Genomic DNA, 15,117 nt, shown 5'->3' on the forward strand with positions numbered 1-15,117 from the left:
AGATTTGAATGCAGAATATTAATTAGGGAATGCCCTTGGGGTCAATATCTGGGGAGAAGTGAAGGAAGCAGGACTGAGCAGAGAAAAAGAGACCTCCACCAGTCCCACAGGAGCTGCTGCTAGTTGTGGGTATGACCTTGACCTAGGTAAATTTCTTTGGCGGAAGGCAATTCCCAGAGAGGGATTCAGCCAGAGATCTCAGCCTCCAACACTAGTTGGAGGATTGAGTGCCTCAGTCCTGAAAGGAGATCCAGGTAGCACACCACAGCATCTGCTACAAGGTTGGTTATTTATGGTATGACCATATTGTGAAATACTGTGCAGCTGTTAAGAAGAGTGGGGAAAGCCTCATTCACTGACAAGGGTCATCTCCAAACAATGCACATGGGTATAATCACATTTATGTTGACAATCCTTTGTGATGGGGAAGAGTACTTATTTATATACACACTTTAAAAAGGGTGGTTGCCTCTAACAGTTGGGGGAAAGAAAGGAAGTGAGCATTTCCACATTTTATTCTATACACTTACCTACACCCAGCACCAACTCACCAGCTGTGTGAATGAGCCGTTTTCAGAATACTCTGGCCTTATGTGCCGCTTGAATCTTTTTTTGAAAGTTGTATTCATGTGTTACTAATAAGATAAAAAATTAAATTTGATTAATATCAAAAATAAGTGAAAACCATCCTTTTTCATGTATTTAACAAGTGCTCACTATAATCTCTTACTAAGCTTACTGGAAGGTGGGCATATATTCATAATAATATGATGCCTTTCTTGAAGGGTGATTGTTCAAAAACAGAACTTCTTAGGCAATTATAATTATATTATAGAATCAAAAAAAGAACCCACAAGAAAACAATCGCTGGTGTTTTTTTTTTTCCACCTCCAAGCCATCTTCTGCTTTCTGAAGTTTGCCTCAAGATAAATGTCACTCACTCACTATCTATGGACCATTTCCTAATTGTTTATTTCACCAAGAGTTTTCTATTTATGACCTCTTTTCCACTGAAAAAAAAAAACCATACAGATTTTTTTAAGTCATCTTTAAAGAGTATTGTGTAGCAAGAGAAGAAAATGTATTTAAGTTCCATGTTCCATTTGATTATATTGCTAGTAGCCACATCACCTTTTGACTGGGTTCCTACTCTCCCCACCCAGTTTCCATCCCATGCGTGCAATTACCAGATCCTGCCCATTTTCTCTCCTTAGTGTTTTTCAGATCTTGTCCTCTCCTTTCTGTCTCTACCATTCTTGTCCTAATTCACACATCAGTTCCCCTTTGGAGTATTGCAATAGCTCCCAATATCGACCCCCTTACAAATTCTTTCTCTGCAGAGCACACAAGAGTGTTTTGTCAAAAGTGATGTCATTGCCTCACTCCCCTACTGCAAATCCTGTAGGATCTCCTTAACTTTTAGTATGAAGTCCATCAGCTGGTTATCTTCGGAAACCTAGTCCCATCTTCTGTTCCTCTACTAACTCTTTTACTCAGTCTGCTACACAGAGACTCTTTCCTTTCCAGAAGGGATCTTGCTGCTTCCTTCTTGTCATTTTCAAAATGCGGTTGTCTCTGCTTGGAACACTCCCCCGTGTTACCCTTTCCATGGCCTGGCTAATGTCTCCTGGCTCTGCAAATACCAGTTTACTTGTTTCTTCCTGGAGAAGGCTTCTGTCACCCCAAGTCTGGCGTAGGTGTCCCTCATCGGGATTCTGTAGCATGCTCTGCCTACTCTCATCATGACTAGATCATATAGATTATCTCTCTAACTATATAGTAAGTCTCCCTTAGAGGAAGGGACCAGCCTTACTTAACTTAGTATCATGAGTACTGTGCAATTGTTCCTGGTCTATGTATGGTGATTCCTATGTTTAGATGGATTGAATGAAAATATTAAATCTGTGAGCTACTGAGAAATATAAACATATCATCTTCTTTCTATTTTTATTTGGTTTTCATTAAAATCTATTTATGTTAGATAGATATTTGTGTGTTTAATTATCCCAGTGCAACAATATTCAATTTTAAACAAAAATAGAGCTATCTCTCTTCTCCTAATAAACAGCAAAAGAATGGGGGGAGGGGAATGGCCAAGTGGGCATGAAAATGTCATTAGTAAGTGTGACTGAGGTCAGTCTCCCTCTAGAATTTTGAGAGGTAATGATTTATCAAGATGACTAACCAGGCTGTCTTATAAACTGTGCTGTTTGTTTTTTTGTTTTTGTTTTCTGTTTTAGGAACTATCCCTTCGACATAGTGACATTGTTAAACCTTGTTCTATTCAAGGCCTCTGACACCAACAGAGAGATCTATGAAATCGCCACGCAGCTCATGCAGGCACGTATCATCTACTTACACAGAAACTTCAGAGAGAGGGTGGTTGATACCCGGATGGCTGCTGATTCCTGTGTATCACTGGTGGGGATATAGAGGAGTGAGAAGACTGCTACATAACCTTCTCTAAACACGGGAACTAACTGATGCTTTACTTTTAATACCTTATTAAATATGCATTTATTACTTTTGTTACTATGAAACTTGATGAAACATAAATCCTCCTGAGACTGCCAGCCAATGTTTTTTCATACCATTTCTCACTTTCCCACCTCTCTATAGATCCTTGAAGCCAAGCTTTTCGTGTACTCAAAGAAAGTAGCTGAACAGAGACCTGGCAGTATTCTCTATGGAACACACGGCCCATTGCCACCCCTGTACAGTGTGTCACTAGCACTCCTGTCATGTGAACTGGCCAGGATGTACCCTGAGCTCACACTTCCACTCTTCTCAGGTACCATGCAAGGATACGTGTAATCATTTCTGCACAAAGTTATCTCCCCTTTATTTTATTTTATTTTTTTCTTTATAAGAGAACAAATCTATATATTTATTTATTTATTTTTCAGCAAGTTTAAATCCCTGAGGGGTACATTGTCACATGGATTCTGTGTCAACAGCCTTAGCAGGAAGGTTGCTTCGGAATTTGGCCCAAACCGTGCGGCTGTTTCCATGAGGCAAAGTTACCATTCCCCAGATTACTCTGGTTTTATTGGGTTTACCACTAGGATTCACTGTGTTGTTCCTTGGTTTGTACACATAAGAGTATCTCCTGTCTAGAGAGAATTTAGTTTCATTTCAAACATAAACATCCTCAATTGGGAGAAGAGCTGTGTGTTCCTTCTGGTTCCAGAGACCCCTCTTATAGCCGGCAAAAATGGAAAATGGCCTTGGACCACAGGCTTCCAGAGAACATTTGTTTTTTTAGGAGTCCTGTTACCAGCAGGCTTCCACAAGCTTCAAAATAGTGGAAAGAGATCAGGGAGGCTGGAATCTTCCTTTTTCAAGTCTAGTATCATTTTGGAGTCAAATTATTGATGTTAAATTCATAGATCATAATTGCTTTGGACTAACTCCACTTACATATAAAAGTCAATTCTGGAATACATTTAAGTATTTAAAAACGTGTTTACCTAAAATAGCATAGGTTTATCTAATATAAATAGGACAAATGCAGAGATGCTCAGATTTAGTCATAAACCTTCTAAATAACTTACATGTGTAAAATTTCCCAAATAAGTTAAATATGCGTGGAAAAAATTTTAATACATATGAATCGCTGCAAGTTGATCTTTGTGGTGTTGGGGATGGTGTTTTATACCTTGTTTGTTGCTACATATATAGGTTGTTGAGAGTTTAGATTTTTAGCACATCTTTACAAGTAGTCTTTGTGAGTAATTTTTGTAAAAAACTCACCTTTAAGGAATTACATTTGTTGATTTAACTTCCTGCCTAAGGAGCACCATGCTAAGGGGCTGATTTTGGTCTCTGTTGGTCCTCTTTCTCCATCTGTGTTATCAGGACCTCCATCTACATCCTCATCCATCCCCCCCAACCCCACTCCTGCCCAACACCCTCTGTTTATAGTCCTCAACCCTGCAATCCACCCACTACTCAAAACCAAATATGCACAGCACTTCTCCACTAAGAATTCTCTGCTCAGCTGTCCTAAAAATAACTGCTGATAAGTTTCCATCCATTGAGTAGTCTGTATTAGGCACTTTATGTACACTTCATTTATCATTTCATTTCTGCAACCCCGCAAGTAGTGGTTAGAAATGAGGCTCCGGGTTTGACAGCCTGGATTCATCCCTGGCCACGCCATTTGCTGGCTGTTTGACCTTGGGCAAGTCATGGAACCTCTAAATTCCATGTTCTTATTGGCAGAAATAACTACTTCAGAGGGTGCAAGGATTAAAACAAGCTGATAAACCCAAGCAGTTCGCCTAGTGCTGGCTTGGAATGACCACCAGCACCACCACCATCACCACCACCATAATCACCCTTCCTATTTTACAGATGAGATGCTAAGGCTTAGAGACATTAAATAATAGGAACTCTTTCACCAATAATAAAAAAAACCTCCCCTTCTTCCAAACTTGCTTTCCACCTTTCCATCCAAGAACCTTCTGCTCCCATCTCACTTGATCTTTTACATGCCAGGCCCTTTTGTCCATCCTTGCCTCTGTGTATGCTTCTCTTTTCCAGAAATGGCCCTTCTCTCCTTCTCCCTAATTCCAGTCTTCCTGAAGACCTAACTGAAAATCTGGGATGCCTGGGTGGCTCAGTCATTTAAGTATCCAGCTTTTGGTTTCTGCTCAGGTCATGATCTCAGGGTCATGAGATAAAGCCCTGAGTCAGGCTCTGAGCTCAGAGGGGAGTCTGCTTAAGATTCTCTCTCTCCCTCTTCCCCATCAAATAATAAATTAATTGGGGAAAAAAAAGACAATACCAAGGGTGCCTGGGTGGCTCAGTTGGAAGGACATGCGACTCTTGATCTTCAAGTCAAGCCCCATGTTGGTTGTAGAGATTACTCAAATAAATAAACTTTTAAAAAGGTTGGGGGGCACCGAGTGGCTCAGTCAGTTAAGCATCCAACTCTTGGTTTTGGCTCAGGTCATGATCTCAGGGTCATGAGATAAAGCCCTGAGTCAGGCTCTGAGCTCAGAGGAGAGTCTGCTTAAGATTCTCTCTCTCCCTCTTCCCCATCAAATAAATAAATTAATTGGGAAAAAAAAGACAATACCAAGGGTGCCTGGGTGGCTCAGTTGGAAGGACATGCGACTCTTGATCTTCAAGTCAAGCCCCATGTTGGTTGTAGAGATTACTCAAATAAATAAACTTTTAAAAAGGTTGGGGGGCACCAAGTGGCTCAGTCAGTTAAGCATCCAACTCTTGGTTTTGGCTCAGGTCATGATCTTAAGGTTGTGAGCTCAAGCCACATGTCATACTCTGCGCTCGGCCCAGAGTCTGCTTGAGTTTCTCTCTCTCCCTCTCCCTTTGCCCCCCCCACCTCTTTAAAATAAATAAATATATCTTAAAAAAAAAAAAGACCTAATTGAAAATCTACTTCTTCTGTGAAAACCTCTCCATCTATCTGCAACAGAATTAGTCATATCCTTGTCCCATGCCTGAAACAGTGGGGGGATTCCAGAAAAGACTTCCTGATAAACTAGTTCTCTTCTTGGGAAACTAAAGTGTAATTCTGTTAACATCAACCAACATTTGAGAGCCACCTCTGTGTCAAGCACTGTCCTTAGGTTATAGGAACACAGATGTGAATAAAACAGTCTCTCTTACATCAATGGGTCATAATCTGGGAATAAGGAAAGATATGCAGTCATATGGTTATGATACAGAGAAGCAGGTACAATTTAAAAAAAAAAGGCACATTCTGTGTATGAGATAGAAGACAACAATTATTGGGCCAAGAATATCAGGCAAGACTTCCTAGAGAAGTTGGTGTCTGAGCTGCAGTTGGAAAGAGGAGTAGACATTTGCAAAGCAGACAACTAGCTGACATTAGAGTTGGTAAGTAGATAGGTATTACAGACCAAGGAAATAGCACATGGGTTGACTTAGAGGTAGAAAACATGCTGCGTTCCAGAGATGATGTAGTGTTCAGTTTGGCTACTACAACATGCAGGAATGGGAGAAAGCTGGAAATGGTCACAGGCAGACAGAGAGGCAGAAGTCAAGTCTTGGAAGGCTTTGTACTGTACCATAAGCAATTTGTGGGACAGTGACTGCTAGGTGCTCCTTGAAACCCCTCAGAGCCCTGGGAACAGGGAGGGCCTCCACCAAGCTGCTTGGGTTCTGAAAGCCACTGGCCAGTTTAAAATAAGAGAGGGGGACAAGAGCAAAATGCATTTTAGAAAGACTGTGTCTGAAGGATGGATAAAAGAGTCTCCAGTCTAAAGATAGAGGGTCAGTTGAGGAACAATGACAGTTGTCCACAGAGGAAATTATGAAGGCCTGAACTAAGACAGCCCCATGAGAATAGAAAGGGGAGACCAGAGTCAAGCGCTCCCAGGCAGGGTATAGAGAAGGAAGTCCCTGGTACGATATCTGGGAGGTAGGGAGTGATAACCCCACCTCGAGAGCCAGTCCAGGGAGAAGGGGAGGCTAAGGACAAAGCAGAGATCATGAACACTGCTTGGGATATTGAGGGTAGGTGTCTGTCAGACATCCCTGCGTGGAGACAGACTAGTGTCAAGGGAAGGCCAGAGGTAGGACTCATGGAAGAATAGAAGATAGAACCAAGGCAACAGATGAGATCATGAGTAGAGTGAGCACAGAGGGAAAGAACGCACTCAGACCCCCAGCTTTTGAGGACTGCACCCAGAAAGAGTGAGGGAACAGACAGGGATGGAGACCCATTCAGAGAGGAAAGAGAACACCTAGAAGGTGGGTATCATGGAAACGTAGAGAAGAAAGGATATTGGAGGAGTGAGTGAGCAGTCTACAGCCTTGAATGGATCAGAGAGATCCCAGGAGATAAGATCTATATATTACTGTCTGGACCTCACAATTCACAATTACTGTTAACTGTCAGTAGTTTCTGCAGAGAAAGAGCAGCAGAAGCCACATCTTAGTGGCGTTGCTGAGAAAGCAGGAAAAAGAGAAGAGGGAGTGACAGTGGAATTTGCAGAGTCTGAGGGTGAATGGGATTTGAGCTTATTTTTTGCCCGAGAGGGAACAGCTGGTAATGAGCTGGACAAATCCAGGAAGAGGAGGTAAATAGTACAGCAAGTTTAAGAAAAACAGAAGCTCATACAATGAGTGGCATGTTCAATCTAAGTTTTTCTTCAAGAATTGACTATAGGGCTATTTTGATTTATGAAGAATAACTTTTTAAAAATAACATGGAAAAAGGACATTATAGAGATTTTCTAGCTCTTGTTTTCCCTCCTTCTACTATTAAAAACCCTGTGGTGAGATTTTATTGCCTATACTGTCAGATGAGTTAATTCCTTGGAAGTTGCCAAACGGGTTGCACAGGTCATTCCCAGAGGAGCCAGAAACTGTACTGAGCAGCCCACTGACATCATTTCACTTTCCTCCTTTCCCTTCCGAAGGACTCTACAATCCTGGCCCTCGTTTGGGTGCCTCCCCCCTACACACATCGGTTGGACCTTGGGCCTGACAGACAAGATGTATAAACATCATAGATAAGTAAATCAAGTGATGTGTTAGAAGGTAATCATTGCCTCAAAAAGACTAGAGGTTTTTATGCCACTGTTAAAAAATGTATTTTTAATAGTGGTTGTCCCTCTGATTGGAAGGATTTATTCCCCTCCAAATTCCTTATCCTTTTCTAGCAGAGTTAAAATAGTTCTTTTGCTATCACATGCCCTGAATCCATGTAACCAGAAGGCTTTTCCCTCACCGAACCCCTATAGCACTCGGTTTGTTCCTCTCCGTGTCCTTTGTCACTTGCCACCTCGCCCCAGAGTTACCTCTCAACATATTTTGCCTCAGACGCTCCTCCTCAGGGACATGAACTGAACTTTGAGTCCTTGCTGGCTCCATAGTGCCCAGCACAGTGGCTTGCTCCTAGAAAAGGCCCCGTGTATTGAATAAATACATGTTCTGGGATCTGAAGGATCTGGATATATGTCATAAAAGTTCATGATATCAGTCATCACATCCATAAAGTTTAGAAATTAAGTCAGTTTTGACATTTTGAGCTACATAGAACATCACAGCTTAACCCTGATTATTGTGGTCCAGAATTAAATAGATTGATAGTCTTCAAGATTTAAAAAAAAATTGTAATTGTAGTTTTAGGAAAAGGGCCAAATCAATTAAAGCTACTGTTTCGGGGATCTAGTGGATTATGTTGGTATAATTCCTGGCATCTGTGTTGTTCTACTGTTTAGCAGCCAAGCTCTCCGAACGAGATTACATGCCACGCTGGGTAATAACAAGGGCATCAAACCGTGCTTTCAGAGTTCCCTTAGAACAAAACCGTTTCTTCTCTTGATGTTAGAAATAAAAGATTACAGGCAGCTTTGCCGCCCATAGGTAATGCTGTGCTTTTATTTCTGAGGAAAGCTTATTCAGACCACAACATTAAATGCTGCTGGCCATGAAACAAGGCATAAATGCTATCACAGAAAATCACGGTGAACTCACTGGGCTGGATGTCCAGTTTTACCCTTCTGATTCCTGTGTTTCATAAAATGATGTGCAGCACGGAGCCTGCAGGTGCACATAGCTGGCAGTTTTCAAGTCCATTCCTGAGCATGAGTCCACACACTGGAGGTTCAGTGACTTCTCAGTTTCACAGCAAAGAACTCATGGAGGACACTTGGTAAACTATCGGAAGAGTGGAAAGATAATGGTCCTTGTCATAACAGTCCCAACCACTGCTTATTAAGAGCCTCCTTGATGCCCAGTGCTGTGTTCAGCATGTAATATACCTGATGATCCTCTCTCCTGAACCTCACAGTGGCCCAAGGTGGTTCCATTCTACAGATGAGGAAACTGAGGAACAGAGAGGTTAAATAACTAACACAGAATTTCCTGCAGGGAGTGTGTGGAGGAGCTGGGATCTAATCACATGTCCTTCTGATTCTGAGCTCTGTGTTTTGTCCGCCCTGATGCCCCTCTTCCATGGTAGTGGATTAGAATTCACAAAGCCTCGCACCTCGCTCCACCGTGAATAAGCCCGTGCTTTTCCCGCTGTGCTCTCTGACAACCCTCCGCAGAGCACCGGAGCTAGATAGATGGAGCTCCGCAGATAGATGTAGCTGGAAGATTTCGAGGCCTTGGGGAGCTGCTGTATATGAAAATGCTTTTTTGTACACTGACGTCACTGTTTGATCTGGCAGTTGGTGTAAACAGCTTTGTTTTATTTGATGAGCTAACGTACAGCTCTGTGTCCCTGCTCTTCTCTTTAGAGGTTAGCCAGCGGTTCCCCACGACACATCCAAACGGGCGTCAGATCATGCTCACCTACCTGCTTCCTTGGCTGCACAACATCGAGCTGGTGGACAGTAGGCTCCTGCTCCCAGGCTCAAGCCCCAGCAGCCCAGACGATGACGTCAAGGACCGGGAAGGGGAAGTGACTGCTTCCCACGGCCTGAGAGGGAGTGGCTGGGGCTCCCCAGAAGCTACGTCACTGGTTCTGAATAACCTCATGTACATGACGGCTAAGGTAAACTCCGAGGATCTGTGCCTCAGGAACACGGCTCTGCCGTCCAGGAAACCCCTGGGTTACTCAAACCCCGTGCTGCCCAGTCAGGGCAAGTGGCACTTACCATTCAGAATTATACAAGCAGGTCCTGGACCGTGGTGTGGGTTGCACAGCGATGTGAATGTACTTCATGTTGCTGAACCGTATGCTTAAAAAGGGCAAACTTTATGTTATGTGCATTTTATTACAATTTTTTAAAGTAATAAAAATAATAACACAAAAATATTAAAAATCATGCCAGTAAGTACATACATGAGTGATGGCTGCATGATAAGTTGCTGAAAAATGGCATCTCCCTGAGGAATGGCCATGTCTCCTCCCCCTTCTTAGAATTTTGAGATGGCCATGACCCTTACGACGACTTTTAACCAAACATTTTGCATCCTGCCGTTTTTCCCACATGTCTCCCAGGCCGGTTTTTCTCTTGTGTGTTACAGTATGGAGATGAAGTTCCTGGGCCAGAAATGGAAAATGCTTGGAATGCTTTAGCCAACAATGAGAAATGGAGCAACAACCTGAGGGTCACCTTGCAGTTCCTGATCAGCCTGTGTGGGGTTAGCAGTGACACGCTTCTCTTGCCCTATGTAAGTGGCGCTCAGACCGTCAGGAGTCCCTGCTCCTTTCGGTTGTATCTGCAGCTACGGGTGAGAATGTGCTTTTGGCTTTAAGTAAAATGGAGATACTGAGTTTGTCAGTCATGCTACTCTCTCAGGAGCTCATCTGCATATTACCGAAAGTGTCCTTCCCCCTGAGAAGCAGGCTACAATGTCCTAGGGACACCTGTCATCCTCTTTCTAAGCCTTTGGACACAGAAACTTGTGAATTAAGGGGTGGATATTTTCCTAACAGTTACTGAAAGCTGCCTTCTATAAACAGTAGACCGAATATGTAGGAGAAACTCAGTAATACATTAATTATGACTAATATAAATGTTCGGTATTTCCATCTTGATGCTATTAAAATGGAATAAAAAGGGAGAGTATCTAGGTGTTTCTCTTCAAATGTAGGTGTTAGGAGAGTTAAACAGAGAGAAATCTTCCTGAGATACGTGATATTTAGTGTTTGTATTTAAAGGTGATCTAATCAATAAAACAACAGTATTTTTAAAACCCTAACTCACATGTGCAACTGATGAAGCATTGAACATTACATCAAAAACTAATGATGTACTATGTGTTGGCTAATTGAATTTAAATTAAAAATTTTTTTTAAAAATAAAATAAAATAAATTAGAACCTAACTCAGTTGGCATTTGTGTGCTATTGGTTCTTGTGAGAGATTTTCTGCCTGCCTGCTCTTTTGAACCACCTAAGCCCTACTGTGGCTTCCAGGCCTCAGGTTGGAGCTGTGAGAGCCACAATAATGCAGAGCTTTAATCCAGACTTACTTTTAAAATTTAAAACCCTACAGGCAGCTAAAATGCAATGGTTTTCATGGGAGTAGAGAATAGCAGAGGACTGGATTCCTTATTTAAACAAAAATAACTAGCAGTGTTCCCCCATGGTTTGTATGAATAAACTACTTTCTAGATAAGGCCTTAGCCAGCAAGTTTTCAGCTGAGAGAGAATTCATGTGCCCTAAAGGTAACTTCTGTAAACGTGACCATTAGGGAAGGTAAGGCCTTTAACGTGTACTCCTGTCAGACAGGCCTGTGAAGAGAGGTGAATTTTAATCCAGACACTGGAGACCATGGAGCCAAGCTATCAGGATGGGGAGGACGTGTTCGTGGAGAGGAACTGGTTACATTTAGCATGCTTGTGGGCGACGCTCTGGAAGATATCCCTCATGTTCTGTTTCTTCTCAGATTAAAAAGGTGGCAATCTACTTGTGCCGTAACAACACCATCCAGACCATGGAAGAGCTTCTCTTTGAGCTGCAGCAGACGGAGCCGGTGAATCCCATTGTCCAGCACTGTGACAACCCGCCCTTCTACCGCTTTACAGCCAGCAGCAAGGCCTCCGCAGCGGCCTCTGGTAGGGGAAGGGCAGCGGGGTGGACATCTTGTCTTGGATCTCTGGGGTTTTCTGTATGGAGAGCACTGAAGGGATGGGAGTGTATGTGTGTGCTACTTTTTCCTTATTCCTGTGTAAACTTTCACTTAAAAGATGGCTTCAGGGGCACCTGGGCACTCAATTGGTTAAGCGTCTGTCTTCAGCTCAGGTCATGATCCCGGAGTCTCAGGATCAAGTCCTCATTCAGGCTTCCGGAATGAGGGAGTCTGCTTCTCCTTCTCCCTCTGCCTACCCCCTGCTTATGCCTGCATGTGTGTGTTCTCTCTCTCTCTCTTTCTCTCTCACTCTCTCTTTCTCAAATAAATAAAATCTTAAAATTAAAAAGGATGGTTTCAAAATAGCTGAGACTTGTTAAGGGCATTATCGGTTTAATGAAATTATTTTGTAAGGGTGACCAGCAGTCAGTGACCCAGGATTGGTAAGCCATGGAGTTTTGTACTTCAGGCTGATCCCTGGCAGGACACAGCAATCACTCAGGAATCTCCTTTCTGGACCCTCCTTCTTATATCTATGGGATTTTCTTGGCTAATAGTCGCCCAGAGTTAACGAAAATGCCCCTCAACAATATTATCCCTTTCAATAAATCGGCTTCTCAGCATCATTTTATGAAATATATAATGTCCTCCTTAAGTTCCTTGAAGCCGGCTTCCCTTTGATTTTTCTAATATCATAACTGCCTCCAAACCTCTCTTCTCCCCTGGTCTCTCATCCCCTCTATTTGCCCTGTGCCTGCTGCCAGAGCATGTTCCCGCAGGGAAGCAGTAGCCCAGGGATCAGAAGCTCTAGGTACTTGGACTTGCTTCACTAACATTAGTTTAATAACTCCTGGACCCAGAAATACTAAAGCAGCTAGCAGCAGTGTCAGCCACTATAAATAAGCTCATTACCTAAGTGGTCACGAAGAAAATGTTTCAAGAATGTTGTAGCCTCACTTTATAAAAGAGTTGAGGAATTTGGTTTGACCATAACAGATGTCTGGGATTCTCCCATTTCGGTGGTGTGGGCTTGGAAGTTTGTTTAGAATGTCTGAGATTGTATGGAAGATGTAAGGAGTCTTTCAAACATGAGATTTTGTCAGAAATCCTTCACTGTAATTACTTGAGAACTGGGCTTAACCCTTCCCCCCAACATTTTTTTCTAATCCTACCTACAGGAACCACCTCCAGCAGCAACACAGTGGTTGCCGGCCAAGACAGTTTCCCAGATGCTGAGGAGAGCAAGATATTGAAAGAATCTGATGAGAGGTTGGTGCACTAATTTGGCTTAATATCCGGTATGACTTTCAGCAATAGTCTACACAAAGGCATCAGTAAGAGTTTGCAGTGTTTCATAAATTACACACACACACACACACACACACACACACACACACCCTTCTTTACTTTTAGAAACACAAACTGACTCTGATTCTGCTCTGTATATCCTTAAAGATAATGATTTCTCCCTGAGAAAAGCCAGAGAAGAGAGAGATTAAGACGGATGTCATTCTGGTGGTCAAAACCCACTTACCACAGGGCTTACTAAAAACCACTCGTTGTTCTGTTAGTGGGCACAGACCATCTGGAATTAGAGGGAATTTCCATGTGAAATTCTAAGATCTGACTATGGAATGATTACTTAGAGATTGAGTAGTTGTCTTGAGGTGAGTTCTATGAATGTCATCATTTTTATTACATCTCGATGTGGTCAAATTTGGTTAACCAACAACGCTGCCTTTTCCTGCTAAAAGAAGCCTCTAGTCCCTTCACATTAGCTCTTTTATGGCATTTCTCTTGCCCCTTTACACTGCCTAGAGGCTAACTCATAAATAAGTAAAATCTACATCACTATTTCCTGTGGTTAATTGTGAGGAACAGAGAAACAAACAAAAAGAAATAAATAGGACTCAAAAAATAAAACTTAGATGGGGTGCCTGGGTGGCTCAGTTGGTTAAGCATCTGACTCTTATTTTCAACTCAGGTCATGACTTCAGGGTCCTGAGATCTAGCCTGTGTTGGGCTCCGTGCCTAGCAGGTAGTCTGCTTAAGTATTTTCTCTCTTCCTCTCCCTCTGCCCCCCCAATCTGTGCCCTAAATAAATAAATATATTTTAAAAATCTTTAAAAATAAAAACTATTTTTATTTTATTTTTTTAAAGATTTTATTTATTTATTTGTCAGAGAGAGAGAGAGAGAGAGCGAGCACAGGCAGATAGAGTGGCAGGCAGAGGCAGAGGGAGAAGCAGGCTCCCCACAGAACAAGGAGTCTGATGTGGGACTCGATCCCAGGACCCTGGGATCATGACCTGAGCCGAAGGCAGCGGCTTAACCAACTGAGCCACCCAGGTGTCCCACTATTTTTATTTTTAAATAAATATAATGACTTATATTTATTTATATATAAATGCTTATTTATTATTTATTATTATATTAATTTATGAGTATAATGTATATATAATATATTATAATAATAAATTATAATAATAAATTATTATATTAATTTATTATTATATATAAATATATATTATATATAAATATTTATTATATTATTATATATATTTATTCTCATGGGTGTTGAAAACTCCTTAGGCTGACTATTTTCTGATGAAAACTCCTGAGGAGCCCTTTCACTTAAGAAATTAGAAATAAGGGGGCATCTGGGTGGCTCAGATGGTTAGGTGTCTGTCTTCACCTCAGGTCATGATCCCAGGGGTCCTGGGACTGGGTCCCATATCGGCCTCCCTGTTCAGCGGAGAATCTGCTTCTCCCTCTGCCCCCACTCCCCACTCACTTGCTCTCTCTTGTGCGCACGCATGCATGCACAAAAATAAATTTTTAAAAATCCAAAGAAATTAGTAACAAGGATGAGATACTCATAGAAATTCATAATGGAGAAAATTCAGTAGATCAAATAATAGAAATAATTCAGTCAAGCCATAATGCTTCCAGATGCTTCATGACCGTCCTCAGGATTTCATCCTGCATGAGAGTATGGTGGGGGCTGCAGGTGGAAGGGTATCTGATGTAAGATGGACTGCCTTTGGAGTTTTGAAGGCTCATTTCCAATTCTGGAGGGCCCTTATCAGACTCCTCAGTGCATCCATTCCTGGGTTGCTGCACTGCCTTAATTCCAATGGTCAATCACAGGAGCTTTCCTTCAGGCAAAAAGCCCAAACCCAGAGAGTCATGAGCATAGAACTCACCCTGTACAGATCACTAATAAAGTCCTTTCTTTTTTTCTTGGAAATGAGTAAAGGTTTTCATACTTCCCGCATCAATGACAATATGTGATGATTAACTAACATGTTTTTAGTCCATATTTATTATCACCTTCTTTGGAAAATTTCCTCATGGTAAATAATCACATTATGTCTCTAAAGAGATTTCTACTTCCTACTTGGAGTGTAACATTCTTTATCATTTATTGTCTAGACTGAATTTTCTAATCTTCATTTTATTTAGGGTAGAAACGTGATGAATGTCTATATATTAACATCTCACTACAAAGGCCCCTTAAGGACCAGAGTCCTGAGTGTCCTGCCCAAGTTTTTAGTGGTGGCCCTTGAAATTAAGAAGCCAATCATCTCTCT

General features: G+C 41.9%; 1 protein-coding gene across 8 annotated transcripts in view; it reads left to right on the plus strand.

Annotated features, from left to right (window-relative positions):
• FRY (FRY microtubule binding protein) overlaps nucleotides 1-15,117 on the plus strand; it is a 339,156-nt gene that overhangs the window by 244,466 nt on the left and 79,573 nt on the right. For all 8 annotated transcript variants that reach the window (XM_047723094.1, XM_047723100.1, XM_047723095.1 and 5 more), the window contains 6 exons: nucleotides 2,241-2,340; nucleotides 2,620-2,791; nucleotides 9,243-9,499; nucleotides 9,976-10,122; nucleotides 11,343-11,511; nucleotides 12,704-12,794. In XM_047723094.1, the coding sequence (XP_047579050.1) occupies nucleotides 2,241-2,340; nucleotides 2,620-2,791; nucleotides 9,243-9,499; nucleotides 9,976-10,122; nucleotides 11,343-11,511; nucleotides 12,704-12,794 (936 nt within the window). The remainder of the gene's footprint in view (nucleotides 1-2,240; nucleotides 2,341-2,619; nucleotides 2,792-9,242; nucleotides 9,500-9,975; nucleotides 10,123-11,342; nucleotides 11,512-12,703; nucleotides 12,795-15,117) is intronic.

This window comes from Lutra lutra, chromosome 3 (genome assembly GCF_902655055.1).
Source record: "Lutra lutra chromosome 3, mLutLut1.2, whole genome shotgun sequence".
In the NCBI taxonomy this organism is placed as follows: domain Eukaryota; kingdom Metazoa; phylum Chordata; class Mammalia; order Carnivora; family Mustelidae; genus Lutra; species Lutra lutra.